This window comes from Dermacentor variabilis, chromosome 9 (assembly GCF_050947875.1).
Source record: "Dermacentor variabilis isolate Ectoservices chromosome 9, ASM5094787v1, whole genome shotgun sequence".
Taxonomy (NCBI): Eukaryota; Metazoa; Arthropoda; class Arachnida; order Ixodida; family Ixodidae; genus Dermacentor; species Dermacentor variabilis.
In genome coordinates, this window is record NC_134576.1 from 128,412,669 (window position 1) to 128,438,899 (window position 26,231).

Here is a 26,231-nt window from a genome sequence, read left to right on the forward strand (position 1 = left end):
AACTGCGAATTCCTACGGTTAACGAGCCACGATGCTTGCGGGAAGGCGTCGAGATGAATCATGAAACGGAGACAAAAAATAAAAATGCCTTCTGGAGCTATAGGGAGACAACGAAAACGAGCATACGCATTATTCTTTTTCTTTCTGCCTTTGAACAAAAAGACACAGCCCCATTAATTCTTTCTACCATTCTTCCTTTCTTCATTCCTTTCTCTCGTTCTTTCCTGAAAGCCACAAAATTCGGCGGATCCTGCTTCCACAAGGATAACACAGAGAGCGACGACGACGGGAAAGCCGACTTCCAGGGACCGCGACTCCCACGCCGTTCAAATCCTAACTCCCAACAATAACACGCCCGTACAGCTTTAAATATCGCTTCTTAAACCCCGCTAATATCAGGGCGCCGTATAGCGCGGACACATTACAGCAGACACATTGCTGAGGCGGCGGAATGACCATTCTTACGGTCCTCTTTTTTTTTTGCTGCTGGGACTTGGGATAGCAGTCGTAATGAGTAACCGCGACGGGCTACCAAAAAAGACTTCGCCCCATAACGAAAGCTTCTTATCTCGGACGAAGAATGAGTCTTTTACGAAACGACTGTCTTATAGCGGCCGCCGTTTCCCGCTCGACGAACAACGTTACCTGGCACGCAGGAGCTGTCACCGCAATGCTTGTTTGGAATTATTTACTTATTCGCGTTTATTTTTTCGCCCTCCTAGAAAGTACTCCTAGTCTTCGGTCGTTAAACAGGCATCTGCGAATGTTCCGGTGCATACGTTGGGGGGGAATAAAAATATGGAGAGAAAGAAAAAAGAATAAAGAAAGAAAGAACGCTGAGGTCACTGTAAAGCAGAAGTGAACGAAGGATGTGAAAGGAAACTAGGTGTTAGGTCTTTACGGCTAAGAAGCGCCCGGTCCTCTTACCCCCGGTCCGTTCCGACATTTGCATAAACGAAACCTGACCTGGGGCAGGAAAATATGGATCCAAGTAGCGCTGTTAGCTTCAATAAAAGAGCACGTCATCACGCTGAGAGGTGTTTTCTGCCTTGCCAGGGCAATAGTTTATCATTACCGACTTCAAACGTGACTTAAGCCGAAGTTTCCGGATGCGTACGCGGGCCTATGCTACATCATCATCATCATCATCTGTTGTGTCCACTGCCGGACGAAGGCCTCTCCCTGAGACCTCGATTGCCCATGTCTCGAGTGAGCTGACGCCAAGCATCCCTTACAAAAAAACATTATAGAGATAATGTTCTCTTTCTGTTGACTTTTATTTCGTTGCCTTCAATAGAACGTATGTGGAGGTGCGATTCGATATCATGCATTATTTCTCGAAAAAGCATCCTATTGCCTGAAAATTTCCCAAGTTCATCGCATCACAGAGATCCCTGCCGTCGCCGACAGCGTTTTCCTTCCCATGAGATCTGTACTTTAACTGTAATACGCAACCATGCAGTTATCTGCCCTGCGCATTGCACGGCCTGCCGAGCTCCGTTTAGTTCTGTTATAATCACACCCATGAAATATCGGCTAACCCCAGTTCGCTCTCTAGTCCGTGCGGTTGTCTTCCTTTCCGTCAACGTTATGTTTATAATTTCCCGTCACATGACTCGCTGGCAAATCCTCAGCTAACATCTAAAGTTTCTTTATTAACCGGTAAGTTTGTTTTGGGCATCGTTTCACTACATTATATTATTGTGAAGTCATCCTCCCTTTCTGCGTCGCTCCGCGCGCATTTATATGGCAAAGGAATCTGTATTACGTTTAGCCGACCTATGCTTGCTTAACTATAACCAGCAATAACTGAAAGGCATATATCGGCTCTATAGCATAAAGGTTATTACTCTTATCGCCGCCCCCTCAGGCGGTCCCCTAACAAACGCCACTGAAGAATTCATTTCGAGAGTCGCGGTTCCATTTGTAGGGGATTTTCTTCGAAGTCGCACTCGAAGGGAACTTACGTTTTGTTCCTTTGCATACAGTCACTGTCGACAGAGAAAAGCCGCGGCAAGCGAGCATGTAAAAAATTCCTCGTAAAACGTCATTCATGACACTTAATCGCATTTCAACAGAAGGTACACTGAATGCAACACAAAGTCAATGCAAACTCAATAGAAGGCTTATACTGATTCTACTGTGGCCGGCGTGTGTACGGGGCAATGAGTATCCTTTGGGATGTAGCAAAAAGAGGGGAAGAAATAAACTGTCGCGTTTGTGTGTGCGTGTCATGGCCCAGTGCCGCCATTTTCGAAGTGGCATACGACAATTCGCAAGGAGATCGATATCGAAGGAAACGAGAAAATAAATTGGAAAGACCCAAAAAGAACAAAGAGAGCAGAACGCTCTTGATATTGAACTGCGGTAGAAAGAGCTCGCGATGGCATGCTCAGGAAAACACGAAGTTTACGTTCGTTATTGTTGGATGGCCACCTTCACTAACAATATGTCCTTAAAACCGATCGGCCAGCACATGTTCCTATGAAAATTTCTAGTGCGTAAGTGCCTTTCGTGCTAAAAGGGGCCATGTATCTCTTGGCGCTGACGTAATCGTGCTCGCCTCAGCAACTATGCACCGCTTCGGGTGCACGTTGATGTACTTGTGCTAATGTTCTTTCTTGAAAGCATCCGTGTTTAATGTGGCAGGGTACTGGTGGCGCCATCTAGTTAGCGTTCGTTCCTTTCAGTTCGAAAATGAAATTGGGTTGGCATTTTCGTTCTATATAGGGAGTATTTCGATTTCAACGTTTCGATTTCTATTGTGATAAATCTGAAAAAAGAAAATAGATTACAATAAAGAAGATACAAAAGCTTCATAATGAAAGGTTTGAGAGCGCGCGAGACCTTATGATAGTAAATGCACGAAAGAAATTACTATGCCATGAACAGCCTTAGGGACCAAATACACAAAGCTTTTCGTTCGTAAGTGCTGCTTTGCTATTGGTCAGCCGGTTTCGCTAATATTACGTCCAGCATCAGGATTGGCTCAAATTTTCTCTCACGAACAATTCTAGCGTAAGACAATTTTTGTGAATATGGGCCCAGGTTGTTAAACAAAAGCCGAGTTCCATACAAAGCATGCGAACGCTACAACCAATGACAAAAAAAAACATACGCAACATTCATTATTCAGAAGAAAGCCGAGTTCCACACAAAGCGCGACAACTATGCAGTCAATAAGTGGAACAATACCACAATGCAACATTTAGCAACACGCGCTGAGCGTAACACGAACAATGAGCTAAACTAATCGAAATTCAAACAACGAAACTTTGAGAAAAAAGAAACTTTCGAGGTCTTCCCAGAGTGCCGGCCAAACACGCGTCACGCAACCCACAAATCTCGCACCCCGGAGGCGCCGAGATGACGTCCTCCCTTAATCCTGCTCGCTCCTCCAGAATCTATAACGAATGTAGAACGAATGTACAACAGAATGTATGACAGAATGTAGAACGAATTTAGAACAATTGTTGAACCAATCTATAACGAATGTATAACAACGTATAACGAATGTGGAACGAATGTAGAACAAATGTATAAAGAAAGTATGGCGAATGTAGAATGAATGTACAACGAATGTGTAACAGGATGTATAACGAATGTAGAACAAATGTAGAACGAATGTGTAACAGTATGTATCAGAATGTAACAGAATGTATAACGAATGTGGAACGAACGTAGAACAAATGTGTAAAGAAAGTATAGCAAATGTAGAACGAATGTATAACAGTATGTGTAACGCCCCTCACAAAGTGTGTCGCAACATGGTCGCCGTTACAGCTTGCAGACGTGCGCTCACCTTCACCCCCCCCCCTCCCTTTGAGGAGTGCAATTTCTAAAACATTTCTTTTCTCTCTCTCGATGTCTGCGTTTCCCATTAAGAAAGTGCTCTGCGCGGAACAGGCTCGCGGCGCAAACACCGGTCCGGTCGCTGCCGCCCACGCGTTCTTGCCGCAGGCGCCACGCGCGCTCGAAGCAATCCCTGGAATTTATCGACCTGAACCCCGCGCGCCGGGCGCGTAGTTGTCCGTCGCAAGAAATCCGTGCAGCGTTAGCGTTGGCTCTAAGAAATGGCGTGTATGCGAATCCTGGGATCGTGTTCACGCAAAAAGAAAAACCTCTTACGCTGGGATCATCTTCGTAAGAGAAATCTTTTCGGCCACTCTTGGTACTCCAGACGTATTATTAGCGAAGGCCACAGCGGCCAAACGGCAGCAAAGTTCGCTTATATGTACGAAAAGAAAAGCTTTATGAATTGGGCCCCGGGGACCGATATATCACGAAGCTTCCTGGCCACTAGCTGACGGATGGCCTTAGCTGATAATATGTCCAGCATCGGCATGGGCCAGAATTTCCGCTTACGAAGAATTCCATGCGCGAGAGGTGTTGGCGAACACGATCCCAGGGGCCAAGTTCACGAAGTTTCTTGAGCCTAATCCACAAAGCTATTCGAGCGTAATGCTCTTTTCCATTGGCCTGCCCGGTTCCCTAATGATATTCCCTGTCTTCTTTCTTCCAGTAAATTTTTTGGCGGAAATAATGTTATTTGATAGATAGATAGATAGATAGATAGATAGATAGATAGATAGATAGATAGATAGATAGATAGATAGATAGATAGATAGATAGATAGATAGATAGATAGATAGATAGATAGATAGATAGATAGATAGATAGATAGATAGATAGATAGATAGATAGATAGATAGATAGATAGATAGATAGATAGATTCTCGATTGGCTGAAATTTTCTGTTGCGAATAATTCTAGCGTGAGAGGAAGTCTATAAATACGGGCCCTCTTTCGTAAGAGTCCTTTAGCATTGGTCGCGCGCCTTCGCCAATGATATGTCGAATGTCCCGCTCAACTGGCAACTGCTCACACGAACAGCTCTAGCCTAAGAACTCTGTCGTGAATACGCACCCCAGCCTGGGCCCGTATCGCCGAAATACAGGCTTAGGATACGTACTTGGCAGCTTACATAGGCCAGGGGCCGAATTCCGCAAAGCTCTTCGTTCGTAAGTATTCTGTGCCACTGACTGGCAGCCTTCGCTAATAGTATGCCCGGTGCCGGATCTAGCAGGAACTTGTTCCTGGGAAGAGTTCTACGGCGTAATAACGTTCTGCGAATACGGGCCCAGATATCATTCATTCATTTTTTAATGCGTTTCTTTTTTTCTGCACACAAATTAATGGATCGGACAATCTCTCGGCTTTCGCATATGGTGCATGGTATTGCCGCGGCGGAGTCGCACTGCCCCCACGATGCACTCGGCAAAGGCCACTGGTGCGTGGTATGCAAACACCAGGCGGTTCTGTACGTTGCTCAATTCGACGCGTGCCGATGGTTGACCGCACTTCGATTGGCAATGCGCTCTCGATACTAACAGACGTCGCTTTACCAGCGCACCCCCCTCTCTCTCTCAACGCCCTCCTGTCATTTTCTGCATCTCTCTCTCTCTCTCTCTCTCTCTCTATATATATATATATATATATATATATATATCTTCCTCCATCTTTCTATCTCTATTTCTTTTTCTCTCTATGTCTCACCATCTATGCCTCTCTCTTTCTCTAGTGAGCGGAAAGGGGCAAAGTGGCTCAGCGAACAACAAATTTAAATCCCTGTGCTGCGTCAATGAGGGCAAATGTTTGCCTAGTCGCGAACTGTAGATAAATGTGTACCTGCGCCTTCCTACACACCGTTATTACTACACAAGGGCTCGATGAGAGATGACGTAGCGTATAACTAACCTCATCTAACCTAACTTGACCTAACCTGGCGGTACCGAACCTAACCACTTATATGTCAACGAAGACATGTATATGCCGCGCGTGGATGTGAACGCTTATAAATATACGCTATACAGATAAATATTCGGTGATGGTTTATATCAGTAAGTTACAATTCTGCAATGAAGCACAAACACTATTACCAAGAAATTATGCTCGCTAAACCGGCAAATGCGGCGACAAAAAGGACAGGTGGCGGCCCCACGATGGAGTTTCCGCACTATCTCGCCATGACGTCACGGATTTCGGCAGCGTCTGCTCGGGCGGGTCCATTAATTTTTTTGCAGGTACAGGAGGAACACAAATATATACTGCGGTCTGACTGAACTGCAAACTCAAAACAATGTTAATGCCGACAACCTTTATTTTCTTTGCCAAAATGGCCTAATGCGAGAAAATAGCTTTTAAGGTCGCGAAGACGCACTGACGTACAGACAGCTAGGTTTCGGCCCGAAGAGAAGAATACGGTAAGTTTGCTGAGGGCCAGGTAGTTAGCCCTCACCAACGATCTCGGTGACGGGTTTGCCTTCTAAACTGAAACAGCGTAACCGAAACGAGGAGAAGACACAAACAAAAAAAAAAAACAGATGGAATGCGCCAGCTGTTCATAAGATACGTTCACGTCATCATCCTCATCACGACAACGTCACCATAAACCATCAGCGTCGTCGTTACTATCATCATCACCTTCTTCTTGCCATTATTCGTGGCGTATTAGGTATAGCTAGGCTTCCGTTCGTGCCTGCGTCTTTCTCTATGCCTGCGCTGTGTAGATATAGCTTGTCGCTTCCCGCCTGCATATCGTGAAGCAGGACAGATCAAACTTACGACTGGCATGGCACGTTTTGCTTACACACCCCGAGTGTCGCAGCGGTGGCCTACAACTGCGGCATAAAAGAAAAGAAAGAAAGAAAGAAAGAAAGAAAGAAAGAAAGAAAGAAAGAAAGAAAGAAAGAACCGAAGTATCGCTCAAGAGGTTGCAGGGAAGGCGATGAGCTCGGTAACGAAGCCTAGCTCCCAGAGAGGTGTTCTCGAGAATCACGCCGACCCGTGCGGGCGGGCGGGCCGCCTAGAGCACGCAGCTCGCGCACAGATCGATTTCTTGCCGCTCACGTCTCTCGCGCGGGTCACACCGAAAATAGGCGACCAATCAGGGCTGCGAGGGCTGCTTGGCACACCTGCAAAGTTGGCACGGAATACGAGCAAAAAAAAAAAAAAGAAACGATAACGCGACACGAGAAAGAGAGAGAGAAAAGAAAAACGAATAAGGTAGAAATAGTGCGGCGATTACCGAGCTGCTACAGCTATAGGCCTAATATAACGACAGGATGGGAACGGGAATGCGGCCGCAGCACAGCTGCGTAGCCACGAAGGGGCATTCGTACGGACGCGGTCAACTTGGGTATTCGCATCACAGGCAGCAAGATCGATCACTCGCACCACCACACAGCCGAGATATCACTCGAGCATCGCCTTCGATCGTCCGCCTGTCACGGCTGTATACGTGTTTTGTATATAGCTAAAAGCGTGCAGCGCATGCGCAGGAACCGAGGCTCGCGTCAGCCAATCACTCGAGCGAAGGCGTCCCTCCTCCTCCGAGTGTCACGTGTCAACGTCACGTGTCCACATCACGTGTCCAAGTCGACCGCTGTTAAGAAAGGCGACTGCTCGAGATCAGCGACAAAACGATGCTAAAAGGGCGGGGGGGGGGGGGGGTAGCGTCCGTTCAGGGGCTCCGGTTACTCGTCGCCTTCAACGGCGGTGGATATGCCATGCAGACCAATTAAAATTTAGGTCGATGGGCACAGTTATTGTGTTACGTGTTCAGAAAGATAACCGACGTAATTTGACTGACCTGTTCTTCTCCGCAGCTTGTACGGTAATTATCTATACATGCCATTTTTTACGGTTTTCATGTAGCATACCGATGATAAGCTTTCTGGTAGATGTATGTAAAATATGTACTGTTTTGTGTGTTATAATTTTAAGCTGCAGATCCCAACCTTATACTTTTAACAGGGTTTGTAACAAAACAATGATTGGACGTTAATAATGCCATGAGTTTGAATAAGTGAGCGCTGTGAAAAGAACACACAGCCTTGCAAACACTTCGCAGAATTATCTTTAGCCAGTCTTTGAGTTTAGTCATGTTTTTTTTTTATTGTTGTAGTCCCAGTCCATACAACAATTCAGTAATTCTTCGAAGGGGAACTATGACACATGAAAGTAATAAATTATACGACCCGAAAATATACGAAGGACGACGGCGCATGCCTCTAGTAATCGCAGATTGCTTGTCGATATTCAACATTTTCCTCCTGCCAAAATGTCGCGATGTCATGCTGCTACGTGGCACCAGCTTCTGCCTTCATGACGTCACGACACATACAACTCCTAAGAAGCGAAATCGAAATTGGTTACAGGAAAGCTATTAGAGCAGATCACTTAAGGCATTCTGCGGCTTTCTAAACTGTTTTCTGGCGTTATTGGGGTCAAGAACCCTTGTCTAACGCATAAAATCGGCCGATGCCAGGTTTACGTGAGAATCGGTTGCAATGAATGCTTTCTTCGATTTTCTCTGAAATGTCTTCCTGCTTGTCATTCTTTCACTTCCAGATGGCTCAAGGCTCTTCATTCAATCTCTGGTCCCGCTCTGTTCGCTTCTTCTCCGCGCTCCGCTGCTTTCGATGCCGACTTCCTCTCTTCTCCGCTGCCGACTTCTTGGCGCTTGTTCCGCTTGTGTGTTCGGCCCATATGCAGCGTCACGTACCTATTCTGGAATTTTTGCGTGCAACCAAAGTGTTGTCGAAATTTCTGCAGGACACCAAGCTCGACAAGCGGCTCTAGCAAGCCAACTGTCTCATGTACATAAGCGCCCACCACTTCTCTTATCGTCATCATCCATCCCAGTACTTTCACCCCCCTTTCACTCTTCCCCAGTGCAGAGTAGCAGACTAGAGCGAACTAGCTCAGGTCGACCTCCCTGTCCTTCCTGTCAATAAATTCTATTCTCTCTCTCTCTCTCTATTCTGGAATGACTGGCCAACAATGTTCAAGCATACCCACTGCCACATGCCCCAGCTGCACATGTCCAGCGACCCAAGCTGTTGTATAATCGACAAGGCTAGTAACATGCAAAGCTTCGCTTAAAGAAAAATGAAAATTCGTGAACGTCATGTCGCGCAGTATACTCTTTCTCAAACTTCCACGAGCGATGCTCCTTTCTTTCTTTATCTCTACTTTGTTATCACTTTACCTCCCCATCCTCTCTCTTTCAAGCGTAGGGTAGCAAACCAAATCTTCCCACCTGGTTAACCTCCCTGCCTTTCCCTCTCTCTCTCTCTCTCTCTCTCTCTCTCTCTCTCTCTCTCTCTCTCTCTCTCTCTCTCTCTCTCTCTCGCTCTACGAACGGTGCGCGAGTCTTTTAAGTGCGCACAGACGAAGGGCCGTCGACGAACACAAAAGCCAGCGGCGAGTAATACACACACGCCCTCCACAACCGCCAAAAAAAGGTCGAGGCCCGCTCCATTTGCGCCCTCCATTTCGATTGCCTTTCGGGCCGTCGTCGACTCCCCGCAGGCGGCCTAATTGCCAACGGCCCGTGTTCGAAATGGGAACGCCGCGCGGTGTGAGTGAGAAATTAATCAGGATTCTCGGAATCTCCGTTTCCGTTTCTGGCTGCAGGGCCAGTTGCATGCGCTGGTAGGGCGAGCTTCTTTTATTTAACTGACTGCCGAAAGGAAAAAGGGCACGGATAGTTTGAGACCTTTTCGGCTTCAACCTATCCACTATGTTTTCGGTTTCGGCGGAGAAGAAGTAATCTCTCTTTTCCGAACCGGGCTTGCTTGCCTAGTTCTTTAATTGGACCTGCGGCGAGCCGTACGAATGACTACATTGGTTACATTGTAGACGGGTGGGGAAGCGGCGGTTAAACGACGACAATTTCGCGGTTTGAGAGCCGGGCGAAGATGTTTTACTCAGTACTATGAACGTAATGTGTTATCGCTGATATATATTTATTTGCTTGCCTTGTAGTGAAGAAGATATGCATCAACGCAAGATGGGCACCCAGTGCAAAACCAGTACGAACCGGTGCTAACACCAGTACGAAGCAGCAAGTGGGAGCTCAGCAGGTAATTCGCTGACCGAGCATCAGGAACAGACAGGTCACATATTATGTAGACGGAGACGCAGCTATCATCGCCATGTAAAAAAAACTACCCACCTAAGCGCTTCTCCAGCTAGGATAATTCTACGCCCGTGTCAACGCCACGTGTGGAGACAATCAACCATGCATATTCGCGTTCAGTGCGCCGTCAATCCGGGGTGCGAGCAAGAACTGCATATTCATAGTTGAGTTGTGAATAAGGCGCCCCGGCCTCGAAGCGTAAGCATTCGTGTTTTTTTGTTTTAGTGAGTGCATATTTCTTCTCCAGATCCAGATCTCCCCCTTCCACTCTCTTTCTATTTTTATCCCCCTTAACTTTTCCCCCCGTTCTGGGTAGCCAACCGGAACTACCTCTGGTTAACCTCCCTGCCTTTCTATACTCTCTCTCTCTCTCTCTCTCTCTCTCTCTCTCTCTCTCTCTCTCTCTCTCTCTCTCAGAGCAGTTTCTATCTCTCTTGCCAGACAGCATTCCGTCGAACTGTTACGTAAATGTTACGTAAAGTAAATAGACAGGTGTTCGTGTCTGCGAGAGTCAAGTACTATAATTAGTATACTATAATAAGTCACTAAGAGCGGACCCTTGAGTAACACAGAGATATTGCACTTTTCGTAAGTCGATTTCGCCCCACTGGTCGCTCCGTTACTTTTCCTTTTTTTTTTACTGCCCTGCTTACTTATTATTGCTACTGTCTTAGAGTCGGGGAAAACCCCCGAGACTTTCCGAGAACAAGCGTGAGCGCGGTTAAGAATACGCGTGCGCGTGACAGACAGCCAAGACTGGTGAACCAAAGCACGAACGGTCGAACCGGAATGCGGAACCCGGATTCGCTCTACCGGAAATGGGAGAGAACTCGCACAATTGCCGCCGAGTTCGAAGTGCTTATTCGCTTTGCGAGGCTTGCATTCTTGAGGACCATCTTCGCCTATTTATTTTGCTAGTCTCAGTGAAACTGAGGCGGCACTGCTTGAAGGAAGCGTGCTCCTTGTTTTCATTTATACGCTCTGCCATTAGTGTACTTATGTGGCTGGACTTCAGGTGACGGTGTATTACGTGATATTTCAACGGTCCGTTGACGTATAGTAGTTGTATAGTTGTATAGTCTAGTAGTTCAGTTTACTGTAGTACAGTATAGCATAGTATAGTACAGCTGACGTTGAATATAGTAGATATTTGTGTGACGTGGTATTTTTTTCCGGTTCATGTGACCTTATATTTATGTAACGTCATGAAAAAGAAGCAGCTGGCACCACCTAAAGGCGCCACCAACACCTAGATATCACAACCTATATAAAGAAGAATGAATGTGCTAGCGGCTTGAGCCATCTTTTTTTTTTTTTTTTGTCATTGTGAAAAGCCTGTCAACAATCCGAAAGTTTTCTCTCGGCCAAACGCGAAGCCTTTCTTTACCGTTTAAAAAAGAATACCTGCATAGTATTGTTAAGGAGAAACCAAAAGTGGTGCCAGTCAGAAGATGACGATTTGACGTGTAGAGGTGGAATCGATCTCGACAGCCATCTTGTTTATGCATCGTTGTCTCTCTTGTAAATATTGCAAATGCATCTTTATATGGGACCTCTGCAGCGTAATAGTATTATTACTGCCAATCCATTGTGTTTAATTTCAACAAATGCCCGAAAGTTACAGTGCCGCAAGTCCTCGCTTATTGCCGTATTTGCACGATTCTAACACGCACCTTTCTTGAATAAAAAATGCGTTCAAATTTGCATGCGCGTTGCAATCGTAACTAATTCTACTCAAAATGAAAAACGAAACCGGTTCTCACTAAAAAAAAATAAAAGCTCAATGCAAGCCACACATTCACAAAAGCCACACTGCCACCGAACGGACGTTATTATTTTTAAGGCTTGGTTCGCGGCCGCTATTTTCCAGTTTGCTGTAAGTGCGACATTTTCAATGCAATAGATGGAACTGAAGATGACTTTCTGTGGTGGGTAGACAGCGAAAAGAAGTTGTCATCGGATAGCGACTAGCCGCAAAGATTCAGCCGTGTGTGCGTATGTGTGCATCTGCATGTTTCATAAAGTTGTTTGAACACGGTACGCATAGACTCAGGTTTCGCTACTTGATGTGCACGGTAGAATCGGCACCAAGTTATTTTATGGATATTTGGGCGGTAACATCACTGCGCGTTACAATCACGGGCGCGGTATAATCGCGCAAACGGTACATTAAACGGAAAACTGATTGTTAACTACAAGGACTAGTTTTTGTTTCAACCGTTAGGAGAAATTGTTTCGCTAAATGCGTAAGGCACTGCAATCACAGTTTTGCAAACTATATGCATACACTGACGCAAGAAACTTGCTAACTTAATTTGATCTTCAGATGTGACGGAGGGGTTATAAGCGGGCATCCCCTAGTCGAGATTACTCTCAGCAGAAATGTTTTGTAGTTACTTTATTTTGGTTTAAAGAACACCGGAAATACTGCTCATGAAAGTATGGAACGGTGCCTGCAAATCGCTATACCGTAAAACGAAGGGTTCAATGTTCCATTGATCGTTCAAGTTAGACGTGCACTTCATATCTCTGCCAATGAAAACACGTGGTGAAAGACATTGCGCAGACTAATAACAATAATAAAAAAAATGCATAGCTGTCCTCCAACCGCAAATCAGCATGGTCACGCGACATATTTCTCCAAGCATAACCACAGTACAATATGCGGTGGCGGTATATAGTCTATTACATGTCTTGAACAGTACTTACTCTCTCCCTTTCTTCCTCTTTCTATTCCCCTTTCCCCCACCCCCAATGTAGTGTAGCAAACCGGATGCTGTTCTGGTTGACCTCCCTGCCTTTCCTACCCTTGTTTTCTCCCTCTTGAACAACGTAAAATAAAATGAATAAATACCCAATCAAACGAAATTCATCGATATTCGGAGCCAGAGTGATCCGCATATAGTAAAAGCGACCCATTTTCGTTGCACTGCATGTATATTAGGAAAAACGGGCGCCCTTTCTGTACATGTACAATATAGCTGCGTATGCGTCGCTGTTTTTTTTTCTTTCTTTTCTTTGTACGAGCAATACACCAATAGGAAAACAAATGTTCCCATTAGTGTGCCATGCTCGTGGTAGGGAAAATTCCTGATACGCATAAAAAAAATATACACCAAGTATCAGTACGCTTCTCGGTGCGCAGAATACGGAATCGGGAACCAATCACAGATGGCCGCGGAAACGTCATCACCAACGGCCTTTTATCCGCATTTTTTCGTCGTTTCCCCTCACGATCGTTTGTTTCATGCAAGCCTCGGTCATTACGGCAGGAACCATCTTCGTGCGCATCCCCCCCCCCCCTCCCTCGAGGCAACCTGTATGCCCGCAAAATGCATCATTGTTTCGCGGGGCACTAACGCTTATGCTAGCAGAGGGTGGGGGGGTGGGGGGGCAGCACATAACCCCCGCTAGTTCCTGGTATTACGGAAACCGCGGGCGCGCACCCGCGCACGCAAAACAAACGTGCGCGACGCACGCACAAGCGCACGGGGGCACGAACGTCTGAGCTGCGTACACGCTGCCTCGCTAGATTCGTGCAGCACTGTGTGAGCTGTGCGGTGGCCGCTCTCTTCTGAAACGTCTATCGTCTGCTTTTTGCAGGAACACAGACGGCACATGCATCAAGCACTTCTGCTTTCAAAAGATCGCTGGCAGACAACATTGCATGGTGCATGTATCGTCTGCTTTCAGAGAATCGCGAGAAAACGTCATTGCATAGCGAATGGTAGTCTGCTTTCATGCAAAGTGAAGCACAAACGCTGATAATTTGCATGTTCGCTAAGTCTTCCGTTGAAATAGTTTCTGACGCTCGAGTTAAACTGTTCGAGTAAAGTACCCTTCTGCGATAGCTTTATGCTTGGCATTTCATGTGTGTGCATTTGGCACAGTCGATACTACAGTCTCGGGAGCGGAGTGGGCATCCTTGTCTGCAAGAGTTTACATAGAAATACTTCACGAATGGGCACACTCGCTGTCCCCAAACGACCTGTGCTCGGCGTTAGCTTCAACAGTGCTGCACGAATCTAGCGGGAAGACAGAGGTACAGAGAAAAGGTGGTTCCACCGAAAACGAGCCGGCATGTACGTACAAGACGCCAGGCGGGTGGTGTAATGGAGAGTTCGGTGAGCTAACCACATGCATGTGGGCGCATCGTCCACAGAAGCGACGGCAGCGGCCCTGGCGCTGCTGTTCTGCCTGTCCCCGCTCTCTCTAGGTAAAAAAGACAGAGCAAACGATGCTTGGCGTTCTTATACCGTGAGCACACGGAGTTCGAAGCATATAAAGCGTTTCTCCTCTCTTCTTCGTACCGGCCCTTTCATGGCGCCTTTGTGGAAATGGAACGACACGTTGCCGTCTGCATCGGACGCAGTAGGAGCAGACGATGCGCCGTAGGAGGCGTGCCTCTACGGCATGTTTGCATGAGCGAAGCGAGTTATGATAGCAGACGACGAAATATCGGTGCCTGCTCCGGGATGCAGCGGAACAGACGATGCATCGTATAGAAGGCGTGTCGGTGTAGCGCGTTTTGCGTATTACGCGAAACGCGGGCTATGGCGCGAGGTTATACACGCTCATACGAGCTGCAATGGATTGCAATGGCTTGAGCGGTGACTGAATTCCGGGAACGGGAGGGCGACGTGGCTGTCGTTCAGGCTTTTTGCCCGCTGGTGTGCAATAAGAGAGCAATAGCAACAACATCGACAAAGCGGAGATGGAAGCAAGAGACGAAGACGAAGACGAAACTGAAGTCGAAGCAGAAGACCAATTGAACGAGACTGCGCTTGTCGACTTCGAGTCACTGACGGACTAAGAAAAAAATAACTCAAACTTCCTCTATAAGTGTATATGCATTTTTGGGCGAGGACGTCATTTCCTGGATGCTCTGCTCCGGGCAGCCCTTGTCATCCCTGTCTTTGAAAAAAAAAAGTGCTGACGTTGGCACGACCGTCACTACTTTTGGTGTTCATGGAGGAAGCAGAAGATGCCACCGGTGAGACTGGTTCCATGACGTACCGTGCACAGGGAAATACGGAACGGGCGTACGTCCATCATATATACGATGTCCCGCAGAGACATCGAGTTCTGAGTGAGCAGCAGAGGCGTCGCCTTTTTCTTTCTGCTCGCCCTGCTGAGACATCGCTCCCTCCTTCATGGCGCACGTTGACACACGGCAGTCAACTGTAAAGGTGCCGCTTCTCCACAGGTGACTCGCCGTTGCTAGTTCGCGTCAGAATTATTTTTTTTCTGTGCGCTTCCTTGAGCCCAGTGCAGTCCCAATTCACCGACGGGCAAAAAAGAAAAAAGAAGGAACTTACTAAAACACAGCAACGACTGAGTTTATCAAGGCACTCTGCTTAGTGCTGATCTACTGTACCTGTATTTACAAAAACGTCTTACGTTATAGAATTCTTCGTAGAAAACTATAGAAAACTTCAGCCAATCTTGGTGGTGGGCATATTAGGGACGATGGCCAGCCACTGAAAAAGAACGTTTACGAACGATAAAGCTTTGTGACTTCAGCCCATGAGTTCGTGATCACAGCGAAATAACTGCCGTACGCCTTTGAAGACCTCAAAGAGCGACGCCTTTCGAATTTGAAGAGTGAATGAAAAGGAGGAAAGGAGTGGGAAAGGGGTCCATTGAAGTAGCGTCTATACAGTGAATAGCAGTCAGAAAAAAAAAACTTAAAAATTAAACGCGACTGTGGTGTTGTATGCGGAATCCAGATTGTAAAGGAAAACATAACACACGCTATAATAAAATGTAGAAACATGAAATAAATCATATATAGCCGCAAAACTATAACACTGCCAAGCGACACCCATAAAACAGGAGTGTGTTAGAAATCGACGCGTACAGACGGAGGGACACACTGTTGTGCCAACGGGAGGAGAAAGTTATTACCGCTGTGCAAACAGGTCGAATATAACGCGAATGCTCAAACAATGCACGTACGGTTCCCACCACTAACCACTCTCTGCTTTTCCGCGGGGCGTGAGGCGGTCGACACAATAGGCGATATCCGAATGTCTCTTTCCTATACAACGGGCCAACAGCCTGCTTCGACGAAATACGACGGAACTAAATAAATAAACAAATAAAAAATAAACGAGCGCAAATGACAGTCATGCATTTTCACTTTCTCCCATCCTGTTTGTCTTTGCCAACCACGCACGCTTCGATGCCGGAACTCTACGTATCGAGCCGAACGACTTGTTTGCACAGCGTGAGTAGGCCTCGTTATGGCGCTGCGTTTAGGGCACGATTCCAGCCATCGAGCTCACGAACTCGAGCAGACGACGAGCAAACGCCCCCCGGGCAGAGAATGTATACGTACGACGTTATACTACATATCATATACAGGCGTAGCTTGTCGTACCTAAGAAACGGCTTACAGGCATGGCACGTGAACCGCGCTTCGAAATAGCGCATTGGGATGAAGAATGGGGAGGCTGCCCACATGATCCTGCTAGCTCCATCACGAGTTGCAGAAGCTTGTCTTCTGGAAAGCGCAGGTGCAGACGGAACTCGGTCTAATAGGCCTATTCTCCTCACCAGTGTAAGCGTTATGAAGCTCACGAAGGAGTGAGGGTGTCGTCGTACTCAAGCGCGCACGTTCCAGAGAAGTACATGAAAGAAAAAAAATAATAATAATAGAACGAAACGAAGCCATGTCGTTCGAATCCGTGCAAAGGAGAACGAGAGCGGGTCGAGAGAGAAGGGAAAACACATTGCAGACGGTCGTCTGTTAGAAGAAACATGTGTGCAGACGTAAAACGACAAGAATAAAGCAGGCGGCAGTAACAAGAAATCGAAATGTGTCCAGACGACAGAAAAAGGGAGAAGCGCAGCCTGGAGCATAAATAAGATAGGGTGAACGTCTAAAATAGAAGGAACCGAAAACTACGTTTTTGTGCTTCGCGCACGAAGAAATGAAACAGTTGCAGGGGACAAATATGAGTGCGCGCAGAGGCAAGCAGAAAAAAGAAAGCCACAAATGTTTGTACTTGCGCTCACACGCGTAAGCACCACCGAGACCGCAAAAGATCCGTGTTCACGATTTGCACGTCCTGAGAGTAGCAAGCACGTGCGCGCAGTTTTTTCGCCGAGCAAACCTCGCCCCGTGAAACGAATAAACAGAAATAGGAAAAAAAGAAAGAGACCGTTCGCAGCGGGATGCTTCTCTGAAAGGAATACCTGCTATATGGCGTGTCCGGCATGAGGAGGAAAGGAAAGACACACAGTGAAACGAGAGGCCCTCCTCTGAGACGCACCGCGCGTTGTCAGTCCGTTCGTTTGCTCGTTCCTTCATCCGTCTGCTACTTCGGAGCAACCGTTTATAGCACGGCATGACGCTGCGTGTACGAAATAAGAAGAGGAACAAGACGAAGTCCTCGTGCATATACATATATATCCTCCCTGTAGGGCGAAATAAACAGAGTAAGAAGCTGAAACATAAAACTCCCGGCAACGACTATCATCGTAAGAAACAACCCAGCAGTTCGTGGAGCTTGGATGGCGGTACGTAACGAACAAACCTCCGTGCTCCTCCCGCATCTCCCCCCCCCCCCCCTCCCTTATATCTGCGGTTCACGAGGCACGCGAACGCTTGGTAAGAAGCGAAGAAGCATGGCACGACTGCGAGCAAACTACACAAAAGAACAGGATGGGTCAGGAGGCATCGCCAATGGTGGTGCACGGAACAAAAACAAAACGACCAAAGAGGAGGGGGGGGGGGTGAGGTGCGTAGAGCTACGGCGGGAGCCGCCAGGTAGGCAGGCGAGCGGGAGGGGCAGACAAGGTAGGCAGCGAGGGGTGTGGGTCTTCGGCGGCGGGCTACCAAGTTGAGTCGGTTGGTCACGACTTTCTACAGAGAGAGAGAAAGAGAGCGAGGGCTCTTCGCGAGGGCTAAGCCTAATGCCCCCACTCCTCGAGCAAAGCGGAGGCAGCGACCAGAAGGCCGTCGTCTGCAAGCTTCGCGGCACGGCTCGCTAGACGACTTGTGAAAGGCTCGTTGAGGTGGGCGGCGGGGGGGGGGGGGGGGGGGGGAGGTTCGTGGCGTCAGGGTTGTTGTCGGCGGTGGTCAAATGGCTACCACGCAGCGGTGTGGAAGCGGAGGAGGAAGCCAGGAGGAGCAACTTCTGCAGCAGCAGCAACAACCGGCCGCAAACAAGACAGTAGTGGATGTGAGTTGAAGATGGCGGCGGCGGGGGGGGTTGCGCGTGCAGACGGCGGCAGGTTATGAAGAGAGTAGGTGAGAGGGAGAGACGGAGAGTTTACAGGCTGGACAGATACTTTCTGTTCTCTCGTCGAGGTAAGAGTAAAAGAGGGAGGGGGGGGGAGGTGGCTTTCTTGCGGTAAGCGATAGATGAAGCCGGTGCAGAGAGCTCTAACCGGCCGGACCAGCGCCCAGGAAAGAGTGAAGCAGCCATCATCGTGCTTATACGACGTGGTTGTCCGGGGAGAGAAATCGGTAAGAGAGAGAGAGAGAGCGGTGGCGATGCAAGTTGCAAAGCGTGCCCGACGCAATGGGAAGGTAGTCCCGCGGCTGGGCCGGTTGGTCGGTCGGTCGGTAGCATCGTGGCTTGTAGCTTCCGAACGCACGACTCGGAGAAAGTAAATACACGAAAGCGCACGAAGGAGATGGCGGTGCGATATGGCCTGAGCTACAGACGGCGGCATGCGGTGGAGCGGCAATCTCGAAGAGGCCCTGTTGCTGGTGCAGGCCCGCCGGAGAGAGAACACAGGCGTGCGCACACTTTTTCGGCTGCACGGAGCTATAGTTCTGCTTTACAGGTTGTGCGCGAACACCATGCGCAGGGTTATTGAAGAAAAGAAGAAAAAAATCTCCCCCTGCTCTACTGAAAGCGTGCGCAGCATTGTACAATGTAACAATGTTACAACGACGAGGTGCGGGGCCGAACAATATACGGGCGCTCGCGCCGTGAACGCTCGAACTGGCCGATGTATACGCTTTTCCCTCGTCTGAAAATTTATGCTCACTTTGGGGCGCACTTCATCACGTGCCAGCTCGCCTGTTGGTCTGCACGCTCAGAGGTATAGTTTTTCCTTACAAATGGTACACGTACATCATGCACAGGGTTGAATAAGAAAACAATCTCTCTCTGCTCTGCTGAAAGCGTGCGCAGTTTTGTACAATGCAACAATGTTACAACAACGAGGTGCAGGGCTGGACGATACACCGCTTGAACGCTCGAACTGGCCAAGCTAAGATTTTCCCTCGTCTGAAAATTTATGCTCACTTTGGCGCACTCCATCACGCGCCAGCTCGCTTAACAGCGCCCCCTTGCTAAGCGGAGCGCGGATCTATAGACGGCGATTTCTTTTTTTTTTTTTCGAAATAAATGTTCAGTTATCTCGGCTTGTCGTGGATCTATACTAACTGTACTATACTAATCTTGCATTCGGAAGGAGCGAAATCATAAAGTCGAGGAATCGAGGAAACTTTGTGAATTCGGCCGCCGGAAGATCGTGGGACCATACGGCATCGTGCGTCTATAGACGGTGTACAGCCTTTGTCAAAAGCGTATGCAGGCTACTCCGTGCCCTCTCCATGGGCTCCGAGATCGCGCTCGCATATCTCGGAGGTCATGCCCTCGTTCGGCTGAGCGGTGCGGCTCCCACGTCGCTCCTGGCAATCATCCAGGCCTCTGTAGGTAGCTAGTACGACAGTTGTTTCGATTCCACGCGGCATTAGAGATTATAGAATGCCACAGGATAGAATCTTAAGCGGTCTAGCATAGTTAGCCTGGCCGCCGCATACAACGTAGTTCGTATACAATACTTTCGATCGAGGGTACACACGTCAGCCCACACACGACTGCTTGTGGCTGAGCGAACGACGGGAACACGCGTACTGACTGAACACATTTACACACGTACACGCGTGTGCATGTGTATGCGTGGCGTGACCTTTTCTTCTGGTCTCATTTTTCAGAACGCTTTCCCCAGTGCAGGGTATAACCAACCCGGCTCAGCCTGCTTACCCGCCCTGCCTTCTTACGTTATCACATTGATATCACTTATATCACTTTATCACTTATACACGTAGAGTGAGAGAGAAAGAAAGAAAGAGATGAAATTAATCGATTAGCCTAGCAGTGTGCGCCGTTTAGCCTGAATAGCAATGCTTAATGGACGCGGTTACTTCGTGCCCTACTTTCTTATTGTTGTATGCGCTCCATTAAGCTACCACGAAAGCGAAAGCACCGGTACGTGTTCCACGCATACTGCTCATCGGACGGCGTAGGTCAAAATGACGGGCGTTGTTTCTCTATCGCACATCATTTCGCCCGGGGCGGGGACAAAAAAGAAAAGGAATACAGAAAAATCAAGCAACCAGCCGCCAATGCAGGTCAGAAGCACGCACCACGCATTCATACGTACAGATGCCTCCCGAATATATTGCTCACTCGAATCCGGCGTTTCGATCACAGGAAGATCGAAGATATGGATCGCGTCGCCGCGGTCTATGTCTCCCCCCCCCCCCCCCTCCGGCTCAGCCGATGCCGCGTTCGGCCAAACGCGAAAGAAACTGCCGACCGCACGAGGCGAGAAAGCGACCCAACTCGCGCAGGCTATACATGCAAGCGAGCAAAGAACGCCGCATTAGGGGAAATTGATATCGACGTTCGATTAGATTACTCTCGCGATCTATCTCGCCGCGTACTCCCAGAGCACCTGGGGGTATTGCATGCGAACGCGGGTGTGTGCGCATACAACTGAAGCGCTACGCGGAAAAGAAGCGCTTCGGGCGAGCAGCGAGCGTTTCCAACTAACGATTGCGCTCCCGAAATAAACACGGGGCTTATTCCTGAGCGGTGTAACTTGGCGTGTGTGTGCGTGTCGAAGAAAAAAAAGATGACGAAAGAGAAAGGACCGAAAGAGAAACGATGGCGCACAAATGACGGGCCGCGAGAGCATTGCCCGGTGTGCGCGTATCGTGGTTTCTTTTCTCGCGACGTCGACGGGAAACGTTGCTCATGGACGGAAATCACGCGATTGGTCGCCACACGGACGCAGGGTCTAAGCTCGTGCTTTCAATAAGGCGACGGGGGGGGGGGGGCGATGAGGTAGATTGAATTGCCTCTCGGAAACACCGCAGACCTTTGTTTAGCGGCAGGGGGCCCACAACACAATGACACGCGTTTCGCCCGCACAACTCTGAGCGGAACGTGTATGCAGAGGGAGGTAATTGTTATGAGATGCGAATTGCAATGTTGGATGCAACTTGATTGGCCACGCGAAGAAAAGGGACACGTGTATGTCATATATGTACGTTTCGTGAGCACGGGAAGTTTTACCCACAGCGGTAGCTTATTGGTCATGGCGTAGCGTCGCTTAGTACAGCCAAAAGACTCGATTCCGGCCGCGCGGCCGCATTTCGATGGAAGCGAAATTCTGTGGACACTCCAAGCAAATTTTTGTCGTCGCCATCATCGCGAGGTTCCGTATATACGTAGGTATTTATGCTATATGCCACGCATTGCTGTGTGGCATGCGGTATGTGCGGGTTATATATTCCACACCAATCTATCACTCAAGTTTCTCGGTACCAGGCTTCAAATTCTTGGCAAAATTATTTCTTGGAACTTTGAGAGCCCACAAACTAATCTCATGAAAGAAAACACATACAGCGCATGCTTTTTATCGTAAATATTCTCGCACTTACATATGAAAAGTGCGAAACAATAAGAGAGCTCAAACCTGAAAATGATGTAATGTTATTGGTGCAGCTGTGCGCTATAGCTCTGGGATCGGCCAGGGAAAGAGGTTTAAAACATACCCGATACGGAAAAGTGTTGGTAAAGTCGTTAAAAAAGGGCGTTGACTCTGATTAATAAACATAAAAGAAATTGTCCCGCGGCAGGATACAAACGGAGGACCCCTATAGCACAACAGTTCGTTTTTACTTAGCTTATATTTACTTCAGCTCATACTGCCACTACAGCTACGAGTCCTACACCACGTGTATCATTTTAACATATTGCTATCGCATTCATTGTTGCACCCTTATGGCGAAACTGCGATATTTTTTTTAAGCACCTTAAAGAACCCCAGGTGGCTAAAGCTAAGCCGGAGTCCGGCTTCACTGCGGCGCGCCTCATAATCAAATCGTGATTGTAATCGGCACGTGAATCCCATAATGTAATTAACTTAATTTAGTATAGAAGTTTGCTTGACTGCCCACTTCAAAAACAAACGGTTCATTTTACAGCGGGAAGCAACGAAAGATCACATCAGAACGGCGGCGTTTTGCAGCGAAGTGAATCTCGATCGAATTCACGACATATTCACATACGTGAACTTTCTGCCCACGGACATAACGATGTCAGGAACAAGACATCTCTACGCTCTGTACCAATAAATCCACTTTGTTCGCTACTTGCTGCGTCCTGACGACCTTCCGGTAACCCCCGATGACCTTAATCGGCTTTCTCTGGACAGTATCTCGATAATAAGCGCGGGTTTATTCGAGAGTTCTTGACAAGGAAGCCAGACGATGGCGCAAGGACGCGAGGGAAGCCAGCTGTCATTGAGCTGTTGTTCTGCTGATATCAAGGCTGATAAGTTTGGGCGTGCGCGCTTTTGTGAGCTAAGACACGTGCACTTTGTCACAGAAATGACCCTCACGTTCACCCCCCCCCCCCCCCCGTGACTTGCGTAGCGAAGTGGCAGCCATATGTAACGGTCGATTGAAAAAAAAAGGGGACGGGAATAGCTCGCGACGGACGTCGATTAACCGATCGGCGTAAAACCGGGTCGCGCTTCTGCCGACCCCTCGGAAATCCATCGATGTATAGAAGGTATAGCTGGCCACGTTTATAGCTACGCACACACGGACGTCGAAGCATTGAATGACGATCTACAACACGCCAAGAATTAAGCTTTCGGGGGGCCGAATTCACGAAGCTTTTCGTTCGTGTAATGGCTGTTTGCTATTGGCCGGTCATACACTATGCCCAACGCAATGTTATGTCCGGCTGGTTAAGATCTTCCCCTTACGAACAGTTATGTGCAAACATTTCTCCTTGCGAATACACGCAGAGAATCCACAGGACGTGGATATATATGATCGAACTATAGGTGGTGTCATCTGTGAAAGTGCACGCTTTTTTTTTTTTTTTCTGGTCTTCTCCGCAACGCCATTCCAACGCGGGCGTTGGTGAGGACACCGCTTCCTTGTCAACGCGCTGCGTCACGCTGGTGATGCCTGTCCGTGTTTACCGACGCGGTGTGCCCTATTGGTACGGGAGAGCGCGATTAGCGCCTCGAAAGGGGGTTGAGAACATGGCGAAAATGTGACACGCGCATTTTCGGGAGAGGGAAACGTGCTGCGAAGCAAAACGCGGGCACGCTGGCCAGTTGGCAATGCATCCGGTTCGGTATACCCTGCAACGGGGGAGTAGAAAGTGCTTGTCGTGTCGCTATCGTAGCAAACAGAATGAACATGGTTAAGTACAGACTTGGAACCCTTGTTCGACCTTGCGTTTACGGTGCTATAGCTCACTAGTGAAGTCACGTGAACTCCATTCTTGCGCTTTTCGCTTCTTCAAATGCTGCAAGCGCCTTAAATTATGACCTGGCTGAACTTTACTTACTTTGACCGCACGCTGCAGCATTATTCCTTTCCTATTTCGTTCCATTAAAGCGAAGCTGTCTTCGCGAACCCTCCCCGGATTTTCTGACCGTGGGTGCCGCTTGGTTCTGCTGCTAGCTTGCCAAACAGCATATAGCTAAAAAAAAAAGAAGTTGAATTACGTGCCCGATGGTCAGATCGAGCCTCCGTATACCCCAGCACAGCAGTCCAATCCGTTAAGCCACAATCGCTTCTCTCTTTTTTTTTTCATTCTTAATTGTATTATGCCATAGTCGCACGTACACTCGGCCACTAAAGTTTACGGACCGCAGGATTCGAGGAAGCGTTCGATTTCCGAGACGCCTGCAGCAGTAGCCAGTAAAACTGTACACGACTATATTTTTGGCATATTCCAGTCGAGGCCCGAAATGCAAGCACCAGGCTGCGTTGTCAGGATGGGGAGACATCCAGCTTTTTCTCAGATCTCATGCTCGGTAATATGTTGTGGCCTGATGTACATATACACTTATTATATCGTGCCAACACCATACAAATATTGAGATTATCGTCGCATGCGTCACACTGCGTGGCGCAACTTCGCGAGTTTACTATGCCGCGAAGCGCAGACGCGGGAATGAAATGGGCAAATTTAGAGCATTTGATCAACCGCATCAAGCATGCTTCGCTTAATTCACGTCGATTCTAAGACGCTGCGTTGAATCTGCATACTCTTTTATAAATGTATATATTCATACCTATATTTACGCCCGCGTCAAGGCAAATCAGACCAATGTACTACTTGAGTTTACCTCCCTATCTTTCCTTTTTCTTTATTGTATAGGTATATAATTTTCGTATCAAGGTGTTCGAAGCCGTATTGGGCCGTCAACCGCGTTAATCTAATGCTGCAACTCTGATCACGTCTCGAGAAACATTCGTATCCAAGCTATATCCGCATCCATCGAAGCCCACGAAGTGTCCAACACGTACACGCATTGACTGTAGACTTGAAGACGTGCGGGAAAGCAGCCGACGACCGAGTCGTATACTATACAGAATGTGATCGCTCACCCTGCACGTAGAGTCGGACGATGCCCCGCCTGCCCTGCCGGTTGTTGACCACGCACTGGTACTCTCCGCTGTCCTCGGCCACGACCGAGCGGAAGAGCAGCGCACTGGAGCCGGGCATCAGGGCGACCCGGGCTCCGGCCTCGGGCGCCACGGTGACGCGCTCGCGGGTCGCCTCGATCAGCCGCCGGTCCTCTTTCCACCAGGTCAGGTGACGCGGCTGCTGACCCGACTGGGGTAGGTCCGGGCAGCGGAAGGTCACGTTGGCCCCGACGCGCACGAAGATCTTCTCCGCCTCGCCATCACCTGCAGCGGAGGAGAAGAAGAAACGCCACGTGAGCACCGGGCAGTAGAGTCCACTAAGACCACATAGTTTCTCGTTATATTACCAGGAGGGAAATCTGGCGCTGCTGCGCTGCGGTATGCATGGGAATGCCGGTATACTGTAACTTCGGATTGGCATCGTTCTCGGAGAGTCAGGCAAGCACCGTTCCGTCTGTCACAATGATCAATTTTATACTGAAACAGCACGTAACAAGTTGTTTTAGCTTTATTATTACACAAAAACATGTTTTGTTTAACTATGAGAACTTGTTGTTGCATCTACAATTATATGAAACGTAAAAAGTATCAGCGGGCCACTAAAGTTGGAGGACAGAGGACAAAATTCTGGCTCGCTTTGAAACAGTTTGTCGTCTGTTCATGCTTTTCTTCCCTTCGTCATGCATTGTAGGCGAGTAAACTTCACTGGAAGATGTTATATGCGTGAATGAAAATATTTTACGAAGATTTTACTTTAAGAAAGCATTATTTGGGTAGCCATATCCACGTTTTAGACGAAGCCTCTTACAACACCAGCCAACACAAGCCTCGCAGACACACGTACCGTCATTCCCATGACAGCACAGCGCACCTTAAGAAACTCCCATAGACGATGGCGCCAGATTTCCCTCTAGGTGTTATAGTGAGAAACGCTATGACTAAGACACTACGAACACATCTGACACCGTGTTGTCGAAAACGTGGATGCACTCCAGCCAGCCCGGCTCGCACTCTCGATGCGGATTCGATACGCGATATCGTGTTGTACTATAGAGTCGTTGCAGTGGTTTGCAAAGACATTTGTCTGAAGCCCTTTGTATGTCATATGTCCCCCCTGAGATGTCTAATCTAGCAAATTTTAGTAGTTCTGCAAGTTTTTCTTATTGCTTTCACTGGTTCGTGTCGTCTTGTCTGAAGCCCCTTATGTTTCAAATACAGGGTGTTCCACGTGACTTTAGCGAAACAACATTCAATATATGCAGATGGCGCGTAGCTGGAAGAACCAAAGTAATGTTGTTTGCCGTCGCATGGAAATACGCAGATTACATTTTTCATTCCGACTAATTGCATAGTTAGTCTTAATTAAATAATCAATTTCTCAAGTATTATATTAGATTAGGAGTGTCAATGAGAAAATGGTAGACGAACATGAAAAACTCCCGATGCAGCTGTCTGTTGCTAAATACGTGCTACATAAAAGTGTTTTTCAGAGCGTGAAGGAAGACCGTGAACACACGCAAAATTGCCGCGCGA

General features: G+C 48.0%; 1 protein-coding gene across 4 annotated transcripts in view; it reads right to left on the minus strand.

Annotated features, from left to right (window-relative positions):
* LOC142557465 (putative receptor-type tyrosine-protein phosphatase mosPTP-1) overlaps positions 1-26,231 on the minus strand; it is a 241,324-nt gene that overhangs the window by 127,581 nt on the left and 87,512 nt on the right. For all 4 annotated transcript variants that reach the window (XM_075669338.1, XM_075669335.1, XM_075669337.1 and 1 more), the window contains one exon: positions 24,660-24,962. In XM_075669338.1, the coding sequence (XP_075525453.1) occupies positions 24,660-24,962 (303 nt within the window). The remainder of the gene's footprint in view (positions 1-24,659; positions 24,963-26,231) is intronic.